We start from the raw sequence: 25,671 nt of genomic DNA on the forward strand, positions 1-25,671 counted from the left end.
TTTGTTTGAACTTCTGCCCTCTGGGAAGAGGTACAGATACCTGCGCTCCCACACCACCAGACTCAAAAACAGCTTCATACTCCAAGCTGTCAGGATCCTGAATTCCCTCCCCCCTCCACCCTCGGCTGCGTAACGTCCTGTTCTTTTGCGCTATGGTCTGGCTGTCTGCTATTAGCACACTTGCTCCATTTTGCTGCTCTTATTTGTCTATTTATTTATTTATTTATTATTTATTTATTTATTTGGGTTATTTGCTTCTTACTTATTCATTGCTCTTGTCTGTTCGTTTTTACTCTTTGTGCTATTTGATTGTAAGTGTTGTGTACTGTGTCTAGTCACCGTGGGACGGTGGGAAACGTAAGTTTGATCTCTTCGTGTGTCTTGACGTGAAGAAATTGACAATAAAGCGGACTTTGACTTTGAGTTTGGGTGAGGGGGCGACTTATACTCAGGAGCGACTTATATGTGATTTTTTTCCAAAATTTCAAAATTCAAAAATCCGCGATGTAGTGAAACCGCGATAAACGAACCGCGATGTAGCAAGGGATTACTGTCATTTGAACTGCAAGTGACGTCACCCATGCCGCGCAGTGGTTGTTTACATAAAGGCCAAAGGATTTGATCACGGGATGATGAAGATGACGAAGGGCCCACTTACCAGCATCATTAGCGGCTTTGTTTGTAAGTGACACGGAGGATGAAGAGTTTGAAGGATTTAATGATTTGCAGTGACACAGAAGGTTTGAAAAACTATTATGGCTTTTACGCACGTCTGGTCCTTCTCGACGGGATCTCTCTTTCACCTCCGTGGATGGAAGTCGGGGGCCGGCGCTCGGCCGGGTGGCTGTCCGGGGACGGTGGATGGGGCTTTTACGCACGCCCGGTCATACTTGAACTCTTGTTTTGTTAAATAAACATCATCCAAGATGGCGCCGCGTGCGGCAGCCGCCGTGGGTCGCTCTCTGCTTCTTTGTCTTATTTTGTGTGTTTTCTGTGTTCTCTGCTGTCCATCCCGGATCACTTTTACCAGAGAAGCGCTGTTAAACATCGGACAGTCTTCTAATGGTATTTTCTCTCCTGTCCTCTTCGATTCAAACTGTTTGCCAGAGATTTTAGCTGGAGCGGCAATGCTATAAAAGCTAGCACGGCGACGACGGTGCGGAAAACGAGCCGGAGCCCTCGTTAAGCTGAAGCAGAAAGGGTTCCGCTCTGCCCTACCATCAATTCATCTGGCGAATGCAGATGGACGGACTGCTGCTCCTCACGTCGAGGAACACTGACTTCAGCAGATCCGCCGCGCTGTGTTTCGTTGAAACGTGGCTTACCGAACGCACCCCCCACCACGCCGTGGAGTTAGCTGGGTTTCGGCTAATGCAGCGATCGGAGCTCACCGGAAAATCAAAGGGAGGTGGACTGTGTTTCTACATTAATGAACGTTGGTGTACTGACGTCACGGTGTTGAAAGAGTCTTGCAGCCCTCTCCTAGAAACACTCTTCATAAACTGCCGACCGTTCTATTCACCACGGGAGTTCTCCTCGATCGTCATGGCGGCTGTTTACATTCCACCACACGCGCGTGCGAGTGAAGCCACGCAGATGCTGGCCGACCAGGTGACAGACATGGAGAAACTTCTACCAAATTCACTAATCATTGTTTGGGGTGATCTCAACAAGGTGATCCTCGCACACGAACTCCCCAGATACAAACAGCACATTACGTGACCCACCAGAGGGGCACAGACACTGGACCACTGCTACACCGTAATTAAGGATGCATACCACTCTGTAGCTCGTGCTGCTTTAGGACTCTCGGACCACTGTCTAGTTCATCTGGTCCCGGCCTACAGGCAGAAACTAAAAACTTCTAAGCCTGTAGTGAGGACTGTGAGGAAGTGGACAGTGGAGTCAAGGCAGGACCTCCAAGCCTGCTTTGACTGCACAGATTGGGGAGTTTTCGAAGCTGCAACCTCAGACCTGCATGAACTCACTGACACTGTTACATCATACATCTGTTTTTGTGAGGACCTGTGTGTGCAGACTAAGACCTTCTGCACGTACAACAACGACAAACCATGGTTTACACCGAACCTCAGGAGGCTGCGCAAAGCCAAGGAGGAGGCCTACAGGAGCGGCGACCGGGACCTGTTCAAGCAGACCAGAAACACACTGAACCGAGAGGTCAGGAAAGCCAGGAGCTGTTACGGGGAGAGCCTGGAGAGACACCTCTCTGCCAATCCTGATCCCTCAACAGTGTGGAAAGGTCTGCAGAGCATCACGGGCTTCAAGAAACGAACCCCCCGTCCTGTGGAGAGCCCAAGGCTTGCTAACCAGCTGAACAGGTTCTACTGCAGGTTTGATCGGTCCTCCCACACAACAGAACCTCCTACAGCACAATCAACATACTCCCTCACAACCGCTCTGTCCACACCTCCGTCACCTAATCACCTAATCTTTCTCTTGCAGAGGCCGTGCCCGCACTCCAGATCCGTGAGGAGGAAGTGCGCCAGGTGTTCCGGAGACAAAAGATCAGGAAGGCACCGGGCCCAGACGGCGTGTCACCCTCCTGCTTGAAAGTCTGTGCTGAGCAGCTGGCGCCCACCTTTGCACGGATCTTCAACCGCTCCCTGGAGCTGTGTGAGGTGCCCTCGTGCTTCAAAAGCTCCACCATCATTCCAGTGGCCAAGAAGCCCGCCATCACAGGATTGAATGACTACAGACCCGTCGCTCTGACATCTGTGGTCATGAAATCTTTCGAGAGGTTGGTGCTGAACCACCTGAAGCATGTCAGGGGCGCCCTGCTTGACCCCCTCCAGTTTGCCTACCGGGCAAACAAGTCGGTGGATGATGCGGTCAACATGGGACTGCACTACATCCTGCACCACCTGGACACCCCAGGAACGTACGCCAGGATCCTGTTTGTGGATTCAACACCATCGCTCCTGACATCCTCCAACAGAAGCTCATCCAGCTCGCGGTGCCTGCCTCCACCTGTCAGTGGATCACCAGCTTCCTGACCAACAGGACACAGCGTGTGAGGCTGGGGAGCATCACATCTGGTACCAGGACTCAGGGGTGCGTCCTCTCTCCACTGCTCTTCTCTCTACACCAACGACTTCTCCTCAGGTGACTCTCCTGTGAAGCTCCTGAAGTATGCAGACGACAAGACTCTCATCGGACTGATCCGGGACAGTGATGAGACCGCGTACAGACAGGAGTAAAGCGGCTGGGCCACTGGTGCAGCCAAAATCACCTGGAGCTGAACCCGCTCAAGACCGTGGAGATGACAGTGGATTTCAGGCGAGATCCTTCACCACTTTCACCCCTCACTATCTGCAGTAATACTATACTCTCCTCAGACACCTTCAAGTTCCTGGGTACCACAATCTCACAGGACCTGAAATGGACCGGCCACATAGACTCTGTCCGGAAGTAGGCCCAGCAGAGGCTGTACTTCCTGAGAATGCTCAAGAAGTTCAACCTGCCGCGGGAGCTGCTGAAGACCTTCTACAATGCCATCATCCAGTCTGTCCTCTGCACCTCCATCACTGTCTGGTTTGGATCGGCCTCCAAACAAGACAAGCACAGACTGCAACGGACAATCGGGACTGCAGAAAAGATAATAGGAATCAACCTTCCATCTATCCAAGACTTGTACCTGTCCAGTACCACGAAACGTGCAAGCAACATCTGTACAGACCCTTCTCACCCAGGTTACAGTGTTTGAACTACTCCCCTCCAGACGGCGTTATAGAGCTCTGTACGCCCAAACCAGGAGACACAGAGACAGCTTCTTCCCCCGGGCTGTTGCTCTGATGAACTCACACCATTGCTGTGCAATAACATCCTGCTCTCCACACATTTTGAATTGTCTACACTGTTTGTACTATGTGTCTTCTCTGCATCCATTGCAGCCTGGTCATCCTGGAAGACGGACCCTCCCATCTGTGGTCTCTTCAAGGTTTCTCACTGCCCCTAGTCGGAGATTTGAGTTTTTCCTTGCCCTCATGGGAGTTTAAGATCAGGGGATGGCTGAGAATATTGTCATTTGTCATTTTCACATGTCCTGAGTGTTGTTAGTTACCTAAATGTTGAACAGAGTCTGTGATGTAACGAAGTCAAATTCCTTGTTTGGCACGCTCAAACATAGCGAATAAATTCTTCTTGAATATTGAATCTTGAAATAAAGAGCCGTTTACCAAACCCACGTCTTTCCTGGTACTTTAACGCTACAATATAGTTATATACTAGATCTCTGCAGCGCACGCGCGACGTTGTTGACATAAAGAACGAGGAATTTGATCGATGAATTTCATGATTTGGAGTGACACAGATGGTTTGATAATGTTGTAATATGATAGTTATTTGAAATATACTTTATATATCGTTATACGGGTCTGTGGAATAATTGTGTGAAGGCGAAGGCCTTCACACTTATGTTATTCTACTCCTTTCACTTTCTTCTTCTTCTTCTATTTTATTCTCCTCACTTTTCTGTCCTTCTTCTTCCACACAATTCAATCCATTCACTCCATTCCACTTTTCATGCATTCCAAATATTCACGAGATGACCGCTTCCATTTTTCTTATTCCGAAAATTCTCAGATTCCGCAAAATTCCCAAACTTCCGACAAATTTTTCCGCATTCATTCTCAATGGCACATTCAACATTTCACATTCACGTCGTTCCAGTTTGAAATTCACATCATTCAGCACATTCACATCACATTGGGAAAGATTCTCAACATTCCCGAACTTCCCACTTCCCAAAAATTCCGCCTTTTCAAATTTGAAATTCCACCAAATTCGCCAAAATTCTGTTTTTCACCTCTAAATTCCACATTTTTCAACCGATTCAGCCCATTCCAGCTTTCAACTCTTCAGATTCTTCCTCCCTATTCCCCAACTTCCCACTTCCCTAAAATTCCGCATTTTCAAATTTGAATTTCCACCAAATTCTACAAAATTCATTTTTTTTTCCCTTTAAATTCCACATTTTTCAACCGATTCAACCCATTCCAGCTTTCAACTCTTCATATTCTTCCTCCCTATTCCCCAAATTCCCATTTACGATAAATTCCACATTTTCAAATTAGAAATTCCACCAAATTCTCCAAAATTCCACCAAATTCTCCAAAATTCCGTTTTTTCCCTCTAAATTCCACATTTTTCAACCGATTCAACCCATTCCAGCTTTCAACTCTTCATATTATTCCTCCCTTTTCCCCAAATTCCCACTTACCAGAAATTCCACCAAATTCTACAAAATTCCGTTTTTTCCCTCTAAATTCCACATTTTTCAACCGATTCAACCCATTCCAACTTTATTCACCTTATGCTTCCCATATTCACCTCCTTGACCCCCACTTCCACAATGTGGCGGCCATCTTGGATTGACCCTAAAGTGACCCCCAATGTGCCCTGATTGGACCGGAAGTGACCCCAGGTAACCCGGAAGTGACCCCCAATGAACCAGAAGTGACCCCCAATGAACCGGAAGTGACCTCAGGCAAACCGGAAGTGACCCCAAATAGACCAGAAGTGACCCCAATGAACCGGAAGTGACCTAAGGCAAACCGGAGGTGACCCAACATAGACCGGAAGTGACCTCAGGCAAACCGGAAGTGACCCAAAATTAACCGGAAGTGACACCAGCTAAACCGAAAGTTGCCCAAATTAAACCGGAAGTGACTTCAATAAACCGGAAGTGACCTCAGCTAAACCGGAAGTGGCCTAAACTGAACCGGAAGTGACACAAATAAACCGGAAGTGACCTCAGCTAAACCGGAAGTGGCCTAAATTGAACCGGAAGTGACCCAAATAAACCAGAAGTGACCTCAGTTTAACCCGGAAGTGATATCTTTGAACCGGAAGATTCAAAATCATTCCGCAGTATTCCCCAAAAAGTTATTCAACCATTTCGCCTTCACACGCAATTTCTCCAGAAATTGCAAATTCTAGTTAGAAATGCAATTTACATCGCGTTCGACGTCAGCATATGCGGCGCATACGCGGCATTGTTTACATAAAGCACGATGGATGGATTTAATGAATTGGAGTGACACAGATGGCTTGATAAACGTGTTATTTATGTAATACTTATTTGAATAACTCTGAACGTTACATCAGGCCCGTTCTCAGCTCCTCATTTGAGTCACGTTAGCATACCGTATTATTTAGCCTGTAGTTGCTGGTTCATGTCTGTTTTTGGTGTTGGATTTTGACAAATAAATTTGCCCCAAAAGTGCGACTTATACTCCGGTGCGACTTATATATGTTTTTTTTTCACTTTATTGTGCATTTTATGGCTGCTGCGACTTATACTCCGGAGCGACTTTTAGTCCGAAAAATACGGTATAATGTTTTAAAGACATGAGTAAGTTGCACAGAATATTGGTTCTGTATTATTTTCTAAAATACTCTAAAATGTAACTGATAAGGTGAAACACACAGTGCAGTAACCTTTTGGCCCACCCTGTATATCCTGTAGCAGTCCAGGTACATTGCTTTATTTTCATAACATTTGTTTGCCAAGTAGAATTATCTTCAACATGATGCATTATGTTGCACGAGCTGAGCGTAGCTGGCGGCGTGTTTCCATTATTTGATAGGTGCTCTGTCAGGCACATTTGCTTTGCAGGCGGCACGGATGATGTATTTGAAGCAAAAATTTGGTCTTTTACCCATTTGGCTTGTGGTAAGCTGAAATGAACTTGTCAGGGGCGTATCGCCGACAGCCAATAAACGTCAAGAACATACTATGTATGTCACTCTGTCATTACAACAAAAATGACTGTGTATATACTGTACTTTACGGACTATAAGTCGCTTTGGAGTATAAGTCACAGCAGCAATAACATGCACAATAGAAAAGAAAAACATCTATATATATATATATAAGTCACACCAGAGTATAAGTTGCATTTTTGGGGTAAATTTATTTCATAAAATGCAACACCAAGAACAGACATGAATAGGCAACAACAGGCTGAATGGTATGGTATGCTAACGTTACATAAACACACAAATGAGAAATTGAGAACGTGCCTGACGTAACATATTAAGAGTTATTCCAACAATTATAGCATAAATAACATGCCAACAAGTTTATCGAACCATCTGTGTCACTCCAAATCATTAAATCCAACTAAATCTTCATCCTCCGTGTCACTTATAAACAACTCTGCAAACCCCGGAAGTACAAGATGCTTCCTCTTTTACATGGCTTACTTCAGACTCATCGTCAGTTGCAGTTCCAATTATTCCACATGCCTCAAGCACCCTCATGTGGTTTAGTGTGAAAATAACATGTGAAGTGATATTTTGTGGTAATAATTTCACATATAAGTTGGTCCTAAGGATAAGTCGCACCCCCGGCCAAACTATAAAAAAAACTGCGATGTCTAGTCCGGAAAATATGGTAAATAGGTCCATGCATCTGACGCTCAACTCGCCAAATTCCACAAAGAGGTTAATAAATATGGCGAAACTCAGACGCAAGACTGTTTTATGCCTATAATGAGTGACGTAAATATAATGCGCATTTTATTAATGGTTGACAGAAATAAGCAAAAATTTGTCAATTTGGATCATAATGATATCCGTATGGTGCCTGTTTATAACAACATTTTCCAAATGATCTTAACAGTGGGTTTCTCCTTCTGTAGTGCACACAAAACACCATTTGCTGTTGCAGGTCACCTTAACAAATAAAAGAAAATATTTTGGTTGTGATACTTCCATTGATTTCAATTGTCTTTAACAATAGCAGCTAAACAATTTTGAAAAAAACGTAAGTACCTAGGATTGAATGTGTAGAATGTAAAAAACAAAACAACACTTTTGGGAGTAAATGGGATTTTTAAAAAAAACACTTTTAAGTGGATTAATTTTCATTTTTGACTGATGCCTAAGTGTAATTGGCAGATGAAGAGGTGCTACTTTAACAAACTAGCTCCTCACGCTTCACTGCAATGTCTTTAATGTATAAACGGTCTAAAAAAATCTTCCCCACCAGAAAAGGTTAAAAATTGTTTATAAAAATAAATAAAAAAATCTATCCTCAAAACTTGCTTATTACAGCATCTGTTTGAGTAAAAAATTAAATCCACAAGTACCTTTTGCCCATCACCCATTTCACTATCTTCCTCAGAGCTTGGCATCAAGACCACATTGTTGATCTTGCTCAAAGACGCGACAAATTTAGTAACTTCTTGCGCTGATGCTTCCTGTGAAATCCCAGCCAAATACACTTGAGGGCCTGCTATGTTGTCCTGGGATGCTGGAGCCACAGTTTTTTTCTTCTTGGCAGGTGGTGGAATGGACAGCTAGGAAAAGCAACAAATGATTGAGGTTAGTTTATGTGGCACGGGGGATGGATGCAGTCTTGCACCAAGTACTGTTACCAGTGTCATACCGTCAATTTTAGATTGTAAAAATGACACAATCATGCCCAAATACAAGTATCCACGGCAAAAAATAAAAATGCTTCAATTCATTGACAGGGCAGTCTATTGCCGCTGTCGCACAGAATACAGAAACCCGTCCCGCGTGCCAGCCTGTTACATCTGTATATTTGAGTTGTCCTAAAAATAAAAAATATTGATGTCAATGTTAGTGTTACTTTTTTTCTCAGAAGCAGGATTTTCAGTTAAACTTGCCAATGTTCTGCAGCAGATTTATAAGTAATGACAAATGGGAGAAATATACTTTTTTTCTGATTAAATAAGAAAGTCTATCTTTTCATGGGTTCCATGTTTATATAGCTATAGAATACAATATTCTGTGGGCCTTCAAAGATCGGTCAAAATTTGCAGAAATGGATGGCACTGAGGGGCTTGGCTGTGCTACGAATGGCTGGCATTTATTGAGTTAAAGGCTTTGATCAAGACCTTTAAAGGCTTTGATTGAGTTCACAGACTATGCACTTACAAATTGTCTGATAATGATCGGCCACCGATCGATTGGAGCATCCCCAACACATATGTACACAGTTAGTCTTTATCTTCGTTATACATAGGTAAAAATACAGTGGAACCTTGATTTAACAAAACAGAAATGGTGAAGGGCCGACTGTTGCATCTTTTTTTCTGAAGTCTAAACACACCCAGTACAATACAAAATTATTTTGTATTTATTGCAGACTAAAGATGCTGGGTACAGTACTACGTACAACAACAACAAAGTTCAACTGTTGAAAGCTTTCAGTTTTATCCAAATTTACCTTGATGGTGCTTGGGTAGGACTGGTCGCATCTTATCGCAAGCACGATCAAGTCGGGTTCATTTCACAATTACATGTCTGGTCGCGTTCATGTCATTGATAAGGGCTTTACAAAACAATGAATATATAAATAAAAATAACTGTACTTTACCAAAAAAGGATGCATGAAGGAGAGCCGTGTACACGGCTTACTCAAGCAGGAACAACAGAAATAGATATGAATAGATCAATACTGTGCCTGCAGATGCTAAGCTAACGACATTTGAAGGTTCATACAAACCTTTTTTTTAATGAGAAATTTACCTCCACCAACATGGCTTTGGTGTCATTATCAGCCTGCTCTAGTCTACTATAATGTTTTTCTGTGATGAGAGAGCAATAGAAATCTTAAAGTGGTGGCTGCGGAGAATTGCAGCCAATTTCTGGAACTAATAAAGGGAAAAATGGACTATACAGTTGGGCATTTTGAAAGAACTAGACAATTCGGTCCGATTAATCCAAGAACCGTTGGCTCGAGGTTTGTTCAAGGTTCCATTGTATTTTTATTTTTTAAATGTATGTATTATGTAAAATGGAAAATCACACCCACTGGTTTAACAGCTTTGGCACTTGCAGTCGTACTGATTCTGGTCCCAGGCTTCGTTGACTTTTTAACAGTTGTAGTGGAAGAATGAAGTCCATATTTCGAGCTTTGCTCAGCCTTGGAGAAGGATGCACTGGAGCTGGTGTCAGCAGAGTGCTTATCCAGCTCATCACAAGCGTGTTTTACACCACTGTGATGTGATGAATCGCCTAAAAGTGTGTGTGGGGGGGGGGGGGAGGTTTCAGTTACTTATTCATTTCAATATAAACAAAACTCACAAAAGAAAGTAAGTGACCAGTCTGCCACACATGGGTCATCTCTTGTGATTGGACTGTTAGGTAATTTCATGGGTAATTTATGATATACCACTACAATAAAAAAATCAGGCCTGGACTTTACTTAAATTTGTGAAATTTTACCATGGTAAAATAACGTGGATAAATTTAAAGTCAGCCTTGACTTGACTACTAAAGCTGCTGTAAGTGAATTCGAAATGGCAGACTTTCCATTATGTTAAACGCCAAGAAACTTTTTTGTAGGCCTTTGGCTTTTATGCATGCCAACACATTTTCATACCTCCGGGTGAAAATGTGAGTCTGCAAAGATTTATGCATTCAGATATGGAAGACATTACATTTCCCTCAATTTAAATGGTATTGTAAATTGTGTGCACTTATATGGCGCTTTTTTCTACACCGCATGGTGCCCAAAGCTCAAATGCACCCATTCACACACAAAATCAGACACCAATCGTCATGCTGCCATGCAAGGGGTTTCCAGGTCCACACTGGGAGTAAGTGTCTTGTTCAATGACACTTCGACATGGTCACCAGGGTTAAGGATTGATCCCACAACCTTAGAGTTGAGAGGCAAACACTAACATTTTTAACATTTTTTGTTTCATATGTTTGGAGGTCATTGTCTTTGTAATGTTAGCCAAACATATACCGTATTTTCACATTTATTAGGCGCGGGTTAACGTCTATCATGCGTTGGTCCCGATGTGTGTTGTTGTAAGGCGGGCGTATTAAAGACCGCCATGAGAACGTTATAGGGAGAATTGTGGGCGTGGATTTGCAGTACGCCCCGCCCTGTGTGGGTGTTGTTGTTGTAAGGCGGACATAATAGAAAATGCCTAGAGAAAGTTGAATGGGGAGGTATAGGCGGTGGAAGTGTGGGCGTGAATTGTATATAAAAGAACGGGTACAGGCATCATTGTTGTTATGAGCACAGTGAAAATGGCAAAGAGACACGTGTATCAAGCACAGCTCAAACTGAAGGCCATCAGCTACGTGGAAGAGTATGTTGTTGTCATTCTGGGAGGCACGACAAAGCAACTCCAACTGCTGGACATCGGAGTGAACCGGCCGTTCAAAGTAAAGCTGCGAGCGACGTGGGAGTGATGGATGATCGATGGAGAGCACAGTTGATAAATGAAAATGTAAATGAGAACGTTTACAGGGGAAGTGTGGGCGTGGTTTGCAGTGTGTGCGTGCGTGGATTGTTTATATAAAACTTAGCCGTTGCGCCCTGTGTGTGTTAAACACAGTCATGGCACACAACTGAGACTGCGCCTTTTATTACAGTGCGTCTTTTAAATGTGAAAATACAGTACCTCTTTCTGCGCTTTGTCGTACAGTGAAACCCCTACATACGAATTAAATGAATTACAGTGTATTCTCATGGAAATATTTGAGCCAACATACAACCATTTCAACATGCAAAGTACCGTGACTAAGTCGCTCCGTGTCCTGGCTGACACGCCTCTACAAGTTTGCGTTGACATCAGAGACAGTGCCTCTGGATTGGCAGACTGCAGCGGTGGTCCCCCTTTTTAAGAAGGGGGACCGGAGGGTGTGTTCTAACGTCAGAGGAATCACACTACTCAGCCTCCCTGATAAGGTCTATTCAGGGGTGCTTGAGTGGATTCAGGAGGAGCAGTGTGGTTTTCGTCCTGGCCGTGGAACAGTGGACCAGCTCTATACCCTCGGCAGGATCATCGAGGGTGCGTGAGAGTTCGCTCAACTAGTCCACGTGTTTTGTGGACTTGGAGAAAGCATTCGACCGTGTCCCTCGGGGAGTTCTGTGGGGGGTGCTTCGGGAGTACGGTGTGCTAAACCGACTGATAAAAGCAGTTTGGTTCCTGTATCATAGATGCCAAAGTTTGGTCCGCATTTCCGGCAGTAAGTCGGATTTGTTCCCAGTGTGGGTTGGAGTCCGCCAAGGCTGCCCTTTGTCACCAATTTTGTTCATAACTTGTATGGACATCATTTCTAGCCGAAGCGTTGAGGGTGTTCGGTTTGGTGAACTCAGCATTGCATCTCTGCTTTTTGCAGACGATGTGGTGCTGTTGGCGTTTAGCAAATGGCTGAGCAACAAGGGGGCCATGGTGTGACAGCCAAATGATACTAATACTGCTGTGCATGGATGAGAGGCGAACATAGCAAGATAGCAGCTAAACAGGTGGCAGTACATGATGTTAAGGATAACTACATTCAAATGTTTTGACAAGATTTTTATACTGCTACTTAAGCGACCAAATCTTGACCCGGACTGTCTCAGTAATTATAGGCCAGTTTAAAATCTCCCATTCATAGCAAAACTTCTTGAAAAAGTAGTAGCGCAGCAGCTTATTGATTACATGGTCGCTATTAATCGATTTGAATCTTTTCAGTCTGGTTTTAGAGCTAATCGATCCACTGAGACAGCACTTGCTAAAGTGACTAATGATCTCCTCATAGCTATGGATTCAAACACTTCATCGGTATTGTTACTACTCGATCTTAGTGCTGCCTTCGACACTGTAGACTTCGATATTTTATTAGAGCGTCTTAAAGGCTGTGTTGGTATTTCAGGGTCAGCACTAGGCTGGTTTCACTCATATCTATCAGACAGGACGCACCGAGTGGTCCATGGCAAAACGTCTTCTGAGCTCTATAAGGTAACACGTGGTGTCCCACAGGTATCGGTACTCGGACCAATTCTATTTTATATTTATATGATTCTGCTTGGGGACATAATACGTAAATATAATATTAGTTTTCAATGTTACGCGGATGACACCCAATTATGTATGCCGTTATCAATGACAGATCCGCGGGACTTTTTTATTTAAGGAAACCACTATAACTATAGATAACCGTACTATCACTCAGAGTGATACTGTAACTAAGCTCGGGGTAATATTTGACCAAACGCTCTCCTTTCAAAAGCACATTAGGAATAGAACCATAATTGCGTTTTTTCACCTTCGTAATATTGCTAAGATTCATCCGATCCTCTCAACCGGTGATGCGGAAACTATTATACATGCGTTTATCACGTCGCGCCTGGACTACTGTAATGCATTATTCTCTGGTCTTTCCAAGTCCAGCATCAAAAGTCTACAGTTAGTACAAAATGCTGCTGCAAGGCTGCTGTCACGGGCAAAAAATTTGATCACATTACCCCAATATTAGCCAACTTACACTGGCTCCCGGTCCATTTAAGATGTGACTTCAAGGTTCTTCTATTAACCTATAAATCATTGCATGGCTTCACGCCTTCATACCTCGTCGACCTAGTTGTTCCTTATGTTCTATCTCGTAACCTTCATTCGCAAAACGTTAGTCTTTTAGTGACACCGAGGGCCAAGAAAATGTCTGCAGGGTCTGGAGCATTTTCTATTCGGGCTCCAGAGCTCTGGAATGCCCTACCAATGGATATTAGAACTGCTACCTCAGTAGAAACATTTAGGACACGTTTAAAGACATTTCTATGATATGGCCTTTAATTAACCTGTAGTGGCCGATTCGGCTGGAGTTTGTTTTTGCTCCCTCTCCCAGACCCCACTCCCCCCACCCCTCCCCGGCTGGGGAAGTGGTTAGGTGACACCCAAGCTGACAGCAGCTATCTAGATTCTCGTGGACCAAATTCAGGATGAGGGAACTGCAGCGGATTACCCTCGAAGACACTGCCAGTACGATCGATGGCTCCTCCAACAGCTCTTTGCTTTGGCCTGGACATCCACTTTTTGATTTCCATATATATTTTATGCGCCCTCTTTGCATCCATTGCAGCCTGGTGATCCTGAAAGGGGGACCCTTCCATCTGTGGTCCCTTCTCAAGGTTTCTCATTTTTCCCCTGGTAGGGGTTTTTAGAGTTTTTCCTTGCCCTTTTAGGAGCTCAAGATCAGGGGATGGTTCGAGAATAATTGTCAGTTGTTTGTCTATGTGAAGCCCTTTGAGACTGCTTGTGATTTAGGGCTATACAAATAAACTTGACTTGACTTAATCATGTAAATTGACGTATTGTGTATGCAATTGTATGTCAAACATAGCCTCAATAGAAATAGAAACAATAAATGTTTGGTTGTGGGAGACTGCTTTGAGACTGCTTGTAATTTAGGGCTATACAAATAAACTTGACTTGACTACTGTTTAGCCACAATCACTTAAATTTGGGGATTTTACGACCCGATGCCAACCCTGAATTGGCAATAAAATAAAATGCAGATCAAACTCAACCCTGTGGTGTCCTAGCCAATACCAGAAACATTCTCTGACTTGGATTGAAACTGCGAGACATTTTCAAAATGTTTCAAAATCCTTCATATTCACCAGACTTCTTCACCATGCAAACAAGTACCAGAAAGAGATGGAATAAAGGAAAAAAGGGCAAATACTGTCTGAGTGGTCAACCTGTGCAGTGAAGTTGGCGATCATCCTGAGGAGAATGTCTTGCATACAGCCTATGAGATTTCAATCTGCATTTGCTGTGGAGTGGGTGTTGGAAACAAGAATGCAAAGGAAAATTAAGTACCGTATTGGCCCGAATAAAGGACAATGTTTTTTGCATTGAAATAAGACTGAAAATGTGGGGGTCGTCTTCCATTCGGGGTCTAGACATTATACCCATTCACTTGTGCGCAGCGGTAATTTAAAGGTTGCTAGTATCGACTATGTTGCTGTGATCGTGTGTGTCTTTGACACAAAGTAAGTATATACATTTCATTGTTACTACTGTCCACTGTTGTGCTGTTTGTCCGATCGCAGTTTGCTTCGTGTGCGCGCCGTTTGATTGACAGCTCTGGCACGCTCCGTTAAGTATGCCTCGCGTCGTACAAGTAGCCGTTATGCAGCGGCACGGCGACTCACGGTCACCAGCAAATGTATTTTGTTGTCTCAATGACTTATGTTTGTTGTGTAGCCGAGAGTATTTCATTTATGGTTATTTAGTATAGCGGAACCGTTACGCGCAGTTCGTTATGTAATGTGTGCCGTCTACTAGTGTTGTGTGACGTCAGACGATGAGCGTTGACTTACATGCTGTATTTCTGTCTGTTGCATGATTTTCAAGACTACAATTTTAATTAGACTTCACTTTGATGGTTAATGCAGTTATGGTAATTTTGTTGTTTTATCACAGTCGATTGGTTTTTTTACATTTCAAAAACCAGAATCCATTGATTTACAAATGTGATTGCACTTTAGTTTACATATTTGAATGTTCAGATATTAAGATGTGATAGACAGTTTTTGCATGATTTGAATGAGGCAAATTAACATGCTTTTTCTCTCAAATATATTGTTATAATCATTCGTTTCAGGTGTAATCATTTTCTGTATAAAAAATAAATTTGGTGTTCAAAAAGTCTTTTTTCAAACTTAAAAAAAGAGCTGGTCGTCTTGTAATCAGGGTCGTCTTATATTTGGGCCAATACGGTACAAACAGAGTTGAGTGAGCACTAAATTTGGAATTTGTTTTGACAGTTGTAATCCAGTTGCAGTGCAAAGTACAGCTATGTAAGACAGTCGATGGAACTGTATTGAATTTATAGCACATAATGTTAAAAAAAATGCATTGATATGTCAAGCACCATTATCAATACCGTAATTTTCGGACTATTAGTCGCTCCGGAATATAAATCGCACCACCCATAAAATGCACAATAACGTAAAAAAAACATATATAAGTCGCTCCGGAGTATAAGTCGCACTTTTGGGGCAAATGTATTTGTCAAAATCCAACACCAAAAACAGACACAAACCAGCAACAACAGGCTAAACGATACGGTATGCTAACGTGACATACACAAACGAGAGGCTGAGAACGGGCCTAACGTAACATTCAGAGTTATTCAAATGATTATTACATAAATAACACGTTTATCAAACCATCTGTGTCACTCCAAATCATAAAATACATCGATCATCGATCGTGTAAACAATGCCGCGTACGCGCCCCGTCGGACTCGTGATTTGCATGTCTAATTATTCCACAGACCCGTATAACGATATATAAAGTATATTTCAAATAACTATCATATAACAACAATATTACCAAACCATCTGTCCTCCAAATCATAAAATACATCGATCATCGATCGTGTAAGCAATGCCGCGTACGCGCGCCGTCAGACTCGTGATTTGCATGTCTAATTATTCCACAGACCCATATAACGATATACAAAGTATATTTCAAATAACTATCATATAGCAACAATATTACCAAACCATCTGTCACTCCAAATCATAAAATCCATCAATCATTGATCGTGTAAACAATGCCGCGTACGCGCGCCGTCGGACTCGTGATTTGCATGTCTAATTATTCCACAGACCCATATAACGATATATAAAGTATATTTCAAATAACTATCATATAGCAACAATATTACCAAACCATCTGTCACTCCAAATCATAAAATACATCGATCATCGATCGTGTAAACAATGCCGCGTACGCGCGCCGTCGGACTCGTGATTTGCATGTCTGGCGTGATGTGTGCTCGCATGCTGTCCATCACAAGCAGAGCTTGCATCCTAAATTGCATTGCTGCCCCTACTGTTTTTTTTTTTTTACATCACCACACTAAATTCTCTTCACCAGACCTGTGCTTTTTAAAAACTAAAAAAAAAACAGCGCTTTCCCCTCCCAGTTGTTGCGTCACGGCCAATGGTGAAATTTAAATCACCCTCGTTCAGTTTAGTTTGAAAATAACTATATTTCTTTTTCAGTTGTTTTTTTTTGTTTTGTTTATTTGTTTCATGAAATTGAATATTGTGCTTTAAAGTGTGAATTGCTTTATTCGTTCTTTCAGTGTATTAAAAACAATATGTGAGGTGATCAACTGTACTAGTAAGTAATGTGTTAATGATCAAGTAAATTTTTTTGAAAAAAACAACATATAAGTCGCTCTGAGTATAAATCGCCCCCCCCCCACCCAAACTATGAAAAAAAAAACGCGACTTATAGTCCGAAAATTACGGTACATATTATTAACTAAGACTGATACAATTGTGGTTAGATCAAATATAAACTAACCTTTTCAGATATGGGTTCCATTCAGGATACCTTTAAGAAAACAGATAACATATGTTCATTTACATTCATGAAGTTCTGAGGAAAGGGTGTAAAAAGGTTTTGGCAAAGCAATGATATTCTCACTTGTTGCGCAGGTCCCTGCAGGCGGCTGTGTGGTTAACAGTATTTATATGGTCAATCCAATCCTACAGAAAACCACAAAAGTCACAATCACACTCATGGGCACCATCCAAAGACAGATTCCCATTCACAAGCAAAACATAAAACTTCTGGGAGATTCCTATATTTAATCTTTTTAAGCTGTACAACACGGCCATCTAGCAAAATGTGTCGATTGGAGTGGTGTGAAACAATCCTGCTGTTGTTCCTACACAAACTAACATATGGCACATAGCATTGATTAACAAAAGCTGCAAATATACTTCTCTCCTCTTTGATCAATCCCTTTGAAACAATGGCTACATTTAAAGTACTGTATTTTCTGCACCAGAAGGCACACTTAAAAGCCTTTCATTTTCTCAAAAACCTAAGGTGCACCTTTTAAAAATGTGAGTAAACCGAATTCCAAAATCTGTAAATGTTGTTCTGTGGCTGGCTCCCGCCACAGGGACGTAATATGCAGAATATGTAATGTGTAACTGATCAAAGAACTGCACATAATAAGTTGGGTACGGAGGTACATACAGATCTCTCATTGGTTTAGCCGCACACATCCCAACCCCGGTCTACGTACTTTACATACGTCATGTCTTCTGATTGGTTCCTTGGGTCTAAATATTAGGTCTCTGCCGCGGCAGCCACGCAACACTTACAGATTGTGGAATTCGGTCCTCACAAAAGATGTGCCTTATTAAAAGAAGCACCTTCAGTTTTTGAGAGAATTAAAGGCTTTTAATTGTGCCGTATGGTGCAGAAAATATTGTAATATTGTCACGTACCGCCTGCTCCTACGCCCCAGTGTTTTTCTCTCGCGTGCGGCCAGCTGCTACGTCTCCCGCACTTGTCCTCAGTCATATCCACAGTGACGCACATTGCTCACAGGCGCTAATTGCCCCCACTTGTCTCTTGTTACCTGCTCATCAGAGCATATACAGTAATCCCATTGCGTTTCACCTATAGCGGCCTTTGTGCATCGTGGGTTTTTATGTAAACAAATATTGCGAATATATTCGGTACATCGCGGCTTGGAGCGCGGGGGTTTGTCTGCCCATATGACTTTACAGCACACTATTGGCTGGTAGGACACCAATGGGAACATGTTGATCTGTATTCTTGCCGATGATTAGCTTAGACCTGTAAGAGCAGCTCTAATCAGGCTTTATCTCAATCTCCTGCTACGTATCCACTCCACCTTGATTGTATCAGCTGAATCAGCAGTATCTCTGATTTGCGCTTCGTTTTTTTTTGTCACAGACGAGCAGGACAACCAAATGCAACACAGACTCTTTATTTGGGGAAAGTTTAAAGGAAACAAGTAGGGCTGGAATGCCGGCAGAGTACAACGATGAGGCAACCTGATGATCCGGTCAGCGAGCTCGCGTTGTGCGGGCATCTCGTAACACCGCGGGTCAGGCAAACCAGAATCAGGTGGCAGGCATGTGTGTCAAAGAGGAGCAGACAAAATTGTGAAGACTGATGGTTAGCAATTCCGTATTGACGATGCGCGGAGTGCACGTGAGCCTGCCAGCAGGGCGAGAGCGGAGGCGTGACACAGCCGTGTACTACGGAAAATGCATCACGTGCAGAAACAGTCAAGACAACGGCAATGAGCACTGATAGCACGGGGCGTGCACTGAGGACAAGCGCCGGGTGCAGAGCTAGCTGCCGCGCACATGGGAAAAGAGCACTGCCGTCCAGAATCGGGACAGCGGCTGGCAATGAGCACTAAAAGCAAGGGGGATGCCTCTGAGCAATGTGTGGATGCGCACGTCAGCCAGTCAGCACGGCAAGAGGGCTTTAAAGTGTTTGAGAATACAATAAGTGTTTAAAAATAAAATTATAAATGTCTCGGGCGGATGCCCTCGCGCAGGGCTGCATCAGCCGGTCAGCGCAGGAAGAGCAGAGCGGAGCCGTGACACCTTTACACTTTAAAATGTTTTTAAAAGTGTTTGACATACAGTAACATATTTAAAAGTAAAATAGTGTATAAAAATAAAATTATAAAAGTTTTGTGCGGATGCACTCGTGCTGAACCACGGGGGTGCATAAGCCGGCCAGCACGCAAGAGCAGAGAGCAGCCAGACACGTTTACACTTAAAAAAAGGTTACCACATTTTCACGTTTATTAGGCACGGGTTAACGTGTTAGATTTTCTTCAAAATGTGCGACGCACCCTGTCATGCGTCATTGACACGTTGGTTCCCGACGTGTTGTTGTAAGGCGGACGTATTAAAGAGCGCCATGAGAACGTTATAGGGAGAATTGTGGGCGTGGATTTGCAGTACGCCCCGCCCTGTGTGGGTGTTGTTGTAAGGCGGACGTGATAGAGAACGCCATGACAAAATTGAATGAGGAAGTGTGGGCGGTGGAAGTGTGGGCGTGGATTGTATATAAAAGAACGGGTACATGAGTTATGCAAAACATCGTTATGACAATAGTGAAAATGGCAAAGAGACACGTATCAAGCACAGTTTAAACTGAAGGCCGTCAGCTACGTGGAAGAGCATGGAAATCAAGCAGCCGTGAGAGAATTTGAAATCAACGAATCAATGGTTCGCAAGTGGAGGAAGCTGGAAAACGAGCTCAGACAGGTCAAGAAGACGCAGCTGAGTTTCCGCGGGCGTAAGGACATCGGAGTGAACCGGCCATTCAAAGTAAAGCTGCGAGCGACGTGGGAGCGATGGATGACCGATGGAGAGAAGTTTCACTAAGAGTCGAAGGCAACGCCGGGCGAGTTACGCCACAATTTGCAAATGGATTGTGGATGCTTGGGCTAACATGTCTGCTGGCACTGTTGTGCGAGCTTTCGTAAAAGCCGGCATCATAGCCGAGGAGCCGCACGCCTCGTAAAGTGACAGTGAAGAAATTGAACCTGGCATGTCAGTTGGAGATTTCAATGCAAAAAAAAGAGGATGAAGACTTTGATTACCATTATCGGTAATAAAAATGTGAATACCAAACTCAGTTTTGCTCCCGCTTCATTTTTAAATACGCACACTTGTATGCTTGTGTGTGTGTTGTTGATGAATGAAAATGTAAATGAGAACGTTTACGGAGGAAGTGTGGGCATGGATTTGCAGTGTGTTCGCGCATGGATTGTTTATATAAAACTCGCACCCTATTAGCCGTTGCGCTAATGTGTGTATGTGTATGTGTGTGTTAAACACAGTCATGGCACACAACTGAGGCTGCGCCTTTTATTACAGTACGTCTTTTAAACGTGAAAATATGGTAATTAAAGTCTTGTGTGGATATTGTAACAATATATTTTATCTTAATGTGTGAAGGTCTTCACCTTCACACTAATAAAATTGTACAATTACACTATTGTACACTATCGTTATTCCTGTCCATTATTATTGTGTGAAGGCGATGGTCTTCACGCTTATGTTATTCTACACCATTCTCTATTATTGTGTGAAGGCGATGGCCTTCACACGTTATTCTACACCATTCACTTTATTATTCTGTGAAGGCGATGGCCTTCACACGTTATTCTACACCATTCACTTTATTATTATTTTGTGAAGGCGATGGCCAAATTCTCCAAAACTTCGTTTAACTTCTACATTTCTCGACCGATTCAACCCATTACAACTTTCAACTGTTCATCTTTTGCCAACCTATTCCACAACTTCCTACTTACCAAATATTCCAAACTTTCAAATTTGAAATTCAACCAAGTTCTCCTTAATTTCGTTTTTCTACTAATTTCTACATTTTTCAACCGATTCTACCCATTCCAACTTCCAATTGCAATTCCAAATTTTCAAATTTGAAATTCAACCAAATCCTCCAAAATTTTATTTTTCTACTCTAATTTCTACATTTACCACCGATTCAACCCATTCCAACTTTCAACCCATTCCAACGTTCAATTGTAATTCCAGATTTTCAAATTTGAAATTCGACCAGATTCACCAAAACTTCGTTCTTCTACTCGAATTTCTATATTTCTCTATCGATTCAACCCATTACAATTTCGTTCAATTGTAATTCCAAATTTTCAAATTTGAAATTTGACCAAATTCTCCAAAATTCCGTTTTTCACCTCTAATTTCCACATTTTTCAACCGATTCAACCCATTCCAACTTTCAACTCTTCATCTTTTTCCTCCCTATTGCCCAAATTCACCCTGACCATAAATTTCACATTTTCAAATTTGAAATTCTACCATATTCTCCAAAATTCCATTTTTCACCTCTAATTTCTACATTTTTCAACCGATTCAACCCATTCCCACTTTCAACTTCATCTTATCCTTCTTCCTACCTATTCCCCAATTTCCCACTTAACATAAATTCCACATTTTCAAATTTGAAATTGCACCAAATTCTCCAAAATTTCACCAAATTCTCCAAAACTATTCTTCTACTTCCGACCTATTCCCAAACTTCCCACTTACCATAAATTCCACATTTGAAATTCCACCAAATTCTCCAAAATTCCGTTTTTCACCTCTAATTTCTACATTTTTCAACTGATTCAAGCCTTTCCAACTTTATTCACCTTATGCTTGCCATATTCACCCCCTTCACCCCCACTTCCACTATGCTTACACAATTCAACCCTTAACCCACACTTCCAGTGTGGCGGCCATCTTGGATTGAACCAATGAACCCTGAATGAACTGGAAGTGCTCCGAAACAAACCGGAAGTGCCCCCAAAAACCCGGTAGTGACCTCAGGTGAACCGGAAGTGACCTCAAATAAACCAGAAGTGACCTCAGGTAAACCAGAAGTGACCTCAGGTAAACCAGAAGTGACCCCAAATAAACCGGAAGTGACCTCGGGTAAATTGGAAGTGCCTCTAATCAAACCGGAAAAGACCCAAATAAACTGGAAATGACCCAAATAAACCGGAAAAGACCCAAATAAACAGGAAGTGACCTCAGCTAAACCGGAAGTGGTCTTTTTAAACCGGAAGTGACCCCAAATAAACCGGAAGTGACCCAAATCAAACTGTGATATTTATATTTATTTGAAATTCCACCAAATTCTCCAAAATTCCGTTTTTCACCTCTAATTTCCACATTTTCCAACCGATTCAACCCATTCCAACTTTTAACTCTTCATCTTTTCCCTTCCTATTCCCCAAATTCCCACTTCCCATAAATTCCACATTTTCAAATTTGAAATTCCACCAAATTCTCCAAAATTCATTTTTTCACCTCTAATTTCCACATTTTTCAACCGATTCAACCCATTCCAACTTTCGACTCTTCATCTTTTTACTCCCTATTCCCCAAATTCCCACTTACCATAAATTCCGCATTTTCAAATTTGAAATTCCACCAAATTCTCCCAAATTCCACCAAATTCTCCAAAATTCCGTTTTTCACCTCGGATTTCTACATTTCTCAAGTAATTCAACTCATTTCAACATCATTCGCCAGCATTCCCCAAGAAGTTGTTCAAAGATTTCACCTTTACACGCAATTTCTCCAGAAATTGCAAATTCTAGTTTGTAATAAAAGCACAGTTGCAGTACAATGTGACTGTTTTTTTTTTTTTGTTATTCCCGACTACTTTCTATGGCTCACCAAATTTGATATTTAGTTTTTTCTTCATAAAAAAACATTTGTTTTCACTGAACCCATAGTAATATCCCAATCATATTTTTAGCATCTGGCAAAATATCACAATATAAACATTTGTGCATATTGTACACTACACTGCATTGTACTGCACTTCATTTACACATTCCTTTAACATAACCTTTAATAAGAGAATGGTTACACTTACCTTGTTATGATCACACTGAATGTGACACAGGCAGCAGGTATGAGGAAACACTTTTGGACTTGTGGCAGAGAAATCACGTATAAAGATGGAGTCAGGGATCGTCTTATGGATGCTGTGCCCACTCGTGCCAGGAGAAGATGAACGAGATCGCCTTGAGTACAACTCTCGCCTCAATTCAGATGACAGCCTTTGCTTGGATATGTTCCGCCTGTAGTCTTTGTCAATGATACGAGACTTAGATGGTGGACTTTCACTACTAGGTGAAAGACTGCTCTTGTGATGGTCACCACTTGTCCTACGATAGTCCCGGTCTCCATGCTTGCCTGATTCCATGTGTACCAAACATAGTTGCTGTTTTTCTGCTTTTTCTACTTTTGATGAAGATGCAGATGATGAGAACATCTGGACCACTCCTTCACTTGAAAGTTTCTCTCTTTCGAACATCTGCTTGTTTGTATTGTCCTTAACCCGACTGGCATGGCCGTAGTCAATGACTTTGCCTGCTGTCTTTGTCACTGTCAAAAGACTCGGTACTTCAGATGAAACGGAATCTATCTGTTGGGCAGTGTTTGATGAAGAAAGGATCTTGCCTTGAGTGTTGCGTGACACTGTTTTTGGGTTGTCCGACTTGTTGATTTGTATATCACGAAGTATAAAAGGTAAAGTATCAGGGGTCAGCTGATCATCTGGGTAGTGACTCAGCACTTCAAGGTCATCATTTGATAGTCCAAAGCTTGCCAAGATGCTTCCTGCACTTTCAGGTGTATACAAACTCTGACCATCTGAAGCAACACTATCGGGTGGTTTGCCTTGGAATGACGATGAGCCACTTGAAACCCAGCTTGCAACAGCTGGTCCAGTTCGGCTGCTCTGAGCCTGCTGGTGAGGCCCTTGGAGTTTCTGAGAGTTATAAGTGTCATCATATGCAGAGTTAACAAACAATTTAGATGGCGGTTGGAAGTTTGACCAGTCTGGCCTACGACGACTATTAGTTTGATTATCAGACGTCAGTGTTGAACAGTAGCCACCGTGTTGACTGGTTACAGACAGTGTACCTTGGTTCTGACGTTGATTTGGCCGACTTGTGTGATCAGTGATGCGACAGTCCGTGTCCCTGGCACCACGAATAGCCAGTGCTGATTCCAGCTCATCAGGAAGTTGAGTGGGGCGAGAAAATGGGAAATCAGACAGCATGTTCGAGGCAGGGGAATTACGTTGATTTGGATGTTGCTGATGATGATCGGGCCTTGGCATCTTGAAGAAAGACTGTGGGCCTTGTGACTGGGGCTTGTGATGATACATCCCAGCAGGCAAAGTTTGCAGTTGTGACGAGTTTTTTTTTTTTTTTTTTTTTTTTTTAGAAATACAGTTTACTGAGAAAATTGAGGTGAATGAGACAAGAGGATAACTCAGCAGTCAGCCTGTTGTGGCTGCAACAGCTATAGTCCAACAATTATGATCACAAGGAAGGAGAGCTAACCAATGAATGTCAGTCTGATCTAAGTATTATCATTGGAGTGGCATCCGCAGCATGTCCAATGTGTAAAGGGTTCCTCTGGTAACTTTGGTGGCGAAGAAGGTTGCAATGGACTCCAAATGAAGGGTGCAAGATGCAAATTATTCTGTATGCACAGGGTGACTGTGAGGTGAAAAGCAGAAAAACAGTTTTACCACTTCAAATTTCATCCACAATGTTCCTTTGAAATGAACAGTATGGTGGAGAGCTGTGTTGTCACAATCTTTTGACTGCACCGATACTACACATTATTACTGTGAGCGCTCATGGAGAAGTTATTATGTATGTTACTTCCTGTAAGACAAGGCATACATATATTATGACTGGGCGCTCGAGGAGAAATTATTATACATGCTACTTCCTGTAAAACAAGGTAGAAAGTAGATTTTTGCAATTTGAATTCATCTCATAAAAAATCAACTTCTTTTGCTTTTAAAATCATCTAAGTCTCCAGGAGTGTAGAAAAATGTAATGTATCCCTCCAGGTGCTGCAGAGATACTTTTATGATCGTTTTGGGGGGCTATTTTTTACTCCATTCTGATTTCCCCGTTTTCTATTTCCTAAATTTTATCCATTACATCACATTTGTTGGAGCGAAACAAACCAAACAAGGTAATGTTTGTAAGGTGTTGCCAAACGGAAATCCAAGTAATAAACATGGTGGATTTGCAAATCCGCCATGTTAATTACTTATCTGCCATGTTTATTACTCGGAGAGACTTTTGTACTCCAAACAACTCAATGATGTCAAAGTGGAGAGATCAAAATGTTCCGTTGTTGGATGCATTAATCCACACAAATCATTGCACCATCCTCAGTAATGCTATTTCCACCACAGGCACCTTCAAGTTCCTGGGATCCACAATCTCCCGGCACCTGAAATGGACCGGCCAAATAGACTCTGTCCGGAAGCAGGCCCAGCAGAATCTGTACTTTCTGAGACAACTCAGGAAGTTCAAACTGCCACAGGAGCTGCTGAAAACCTTCTACAATGCCATCATCTAGTCCATACATGGGCATACTACGGCCCGCGGGACATATACGTTGGTCTTTTTAATCCGGCCCGCCAAACATCTCCCAGTTATATCAAAATATACTGGCGAACCTTGTTCATTTACTTTTCCCTGTAATGCCCACATTTT

The 25,671-nt window shown here is 42.4% G+C and overlaps 1 protein-coding gene across 11 annotated transcripts in view; it reads right to left on the reverse strand.

The window, feature by feature from the left end:
- The window catches only part of LOC147056235 (uncharacterized), a 114,055-nt gene that overhangs the window by 76,291 nt on the left and 12,093 nt on the right, over positions 1–25,671 (reverse strand). For 7 of the 11 annotated variants that reach the window (XR_015066096.1, XM_085912556.1, XM_085912558.1 and 4 more), the window contains exons 2-7: positions 23,013–24,651; positions 17,232–17,293; positions 17,109–17,138; positions 14,483–14,556; positions 9,809–10,011; positions 8,115–8,324 (exon numbers count right to left, since the gene is read on the reverse strand). The exons of 1 other annotated variant lie outside the window; for it this stretch is intronic. Coding sequence is in view for 9 of the 10 variants with exons in the window: in XM_085912556.1 (XP_085768682.1) it covers positions 8,115–8,324; positions 9,809–10,011; positions 14,483–14,556; positions 17,109–17,138; positions 17,232–17,293; positions 23,013–24,314 (1,881 nt within the window). In the remaining variant the exon portion in view is untranslated. Of the gene's footprint in view, positions 1–8,114; positions 8,325–9,808; positions 10,012–14,482; positions 14,557–17,108; positions 17,139–17,231; positions 17,294–23,012; positions 24,652–25,671 lie in introns of those variants that run through there. 3 more of the 11 variants (XM_085912560.1, XM_085912561.1, XM_085912562.1) reach the window with 3 other exon arrangements.

Source organism: Syngnathus leptorhynchus, chromosome 5 (genome assembly GCF_054491065.1).
Source record: "Syngnathus leptorhynchus isolate UIUO chromosome 5, UIUO_Slep, whole genome shotgun sequence".
Taxonomy (NCBI): Eukaryota; Metazoa; Chordata; class Actinopteri; order Syngnathiformes; family Syngnathidae; genus Syngnathus; species Syngnathus leptorhynchus.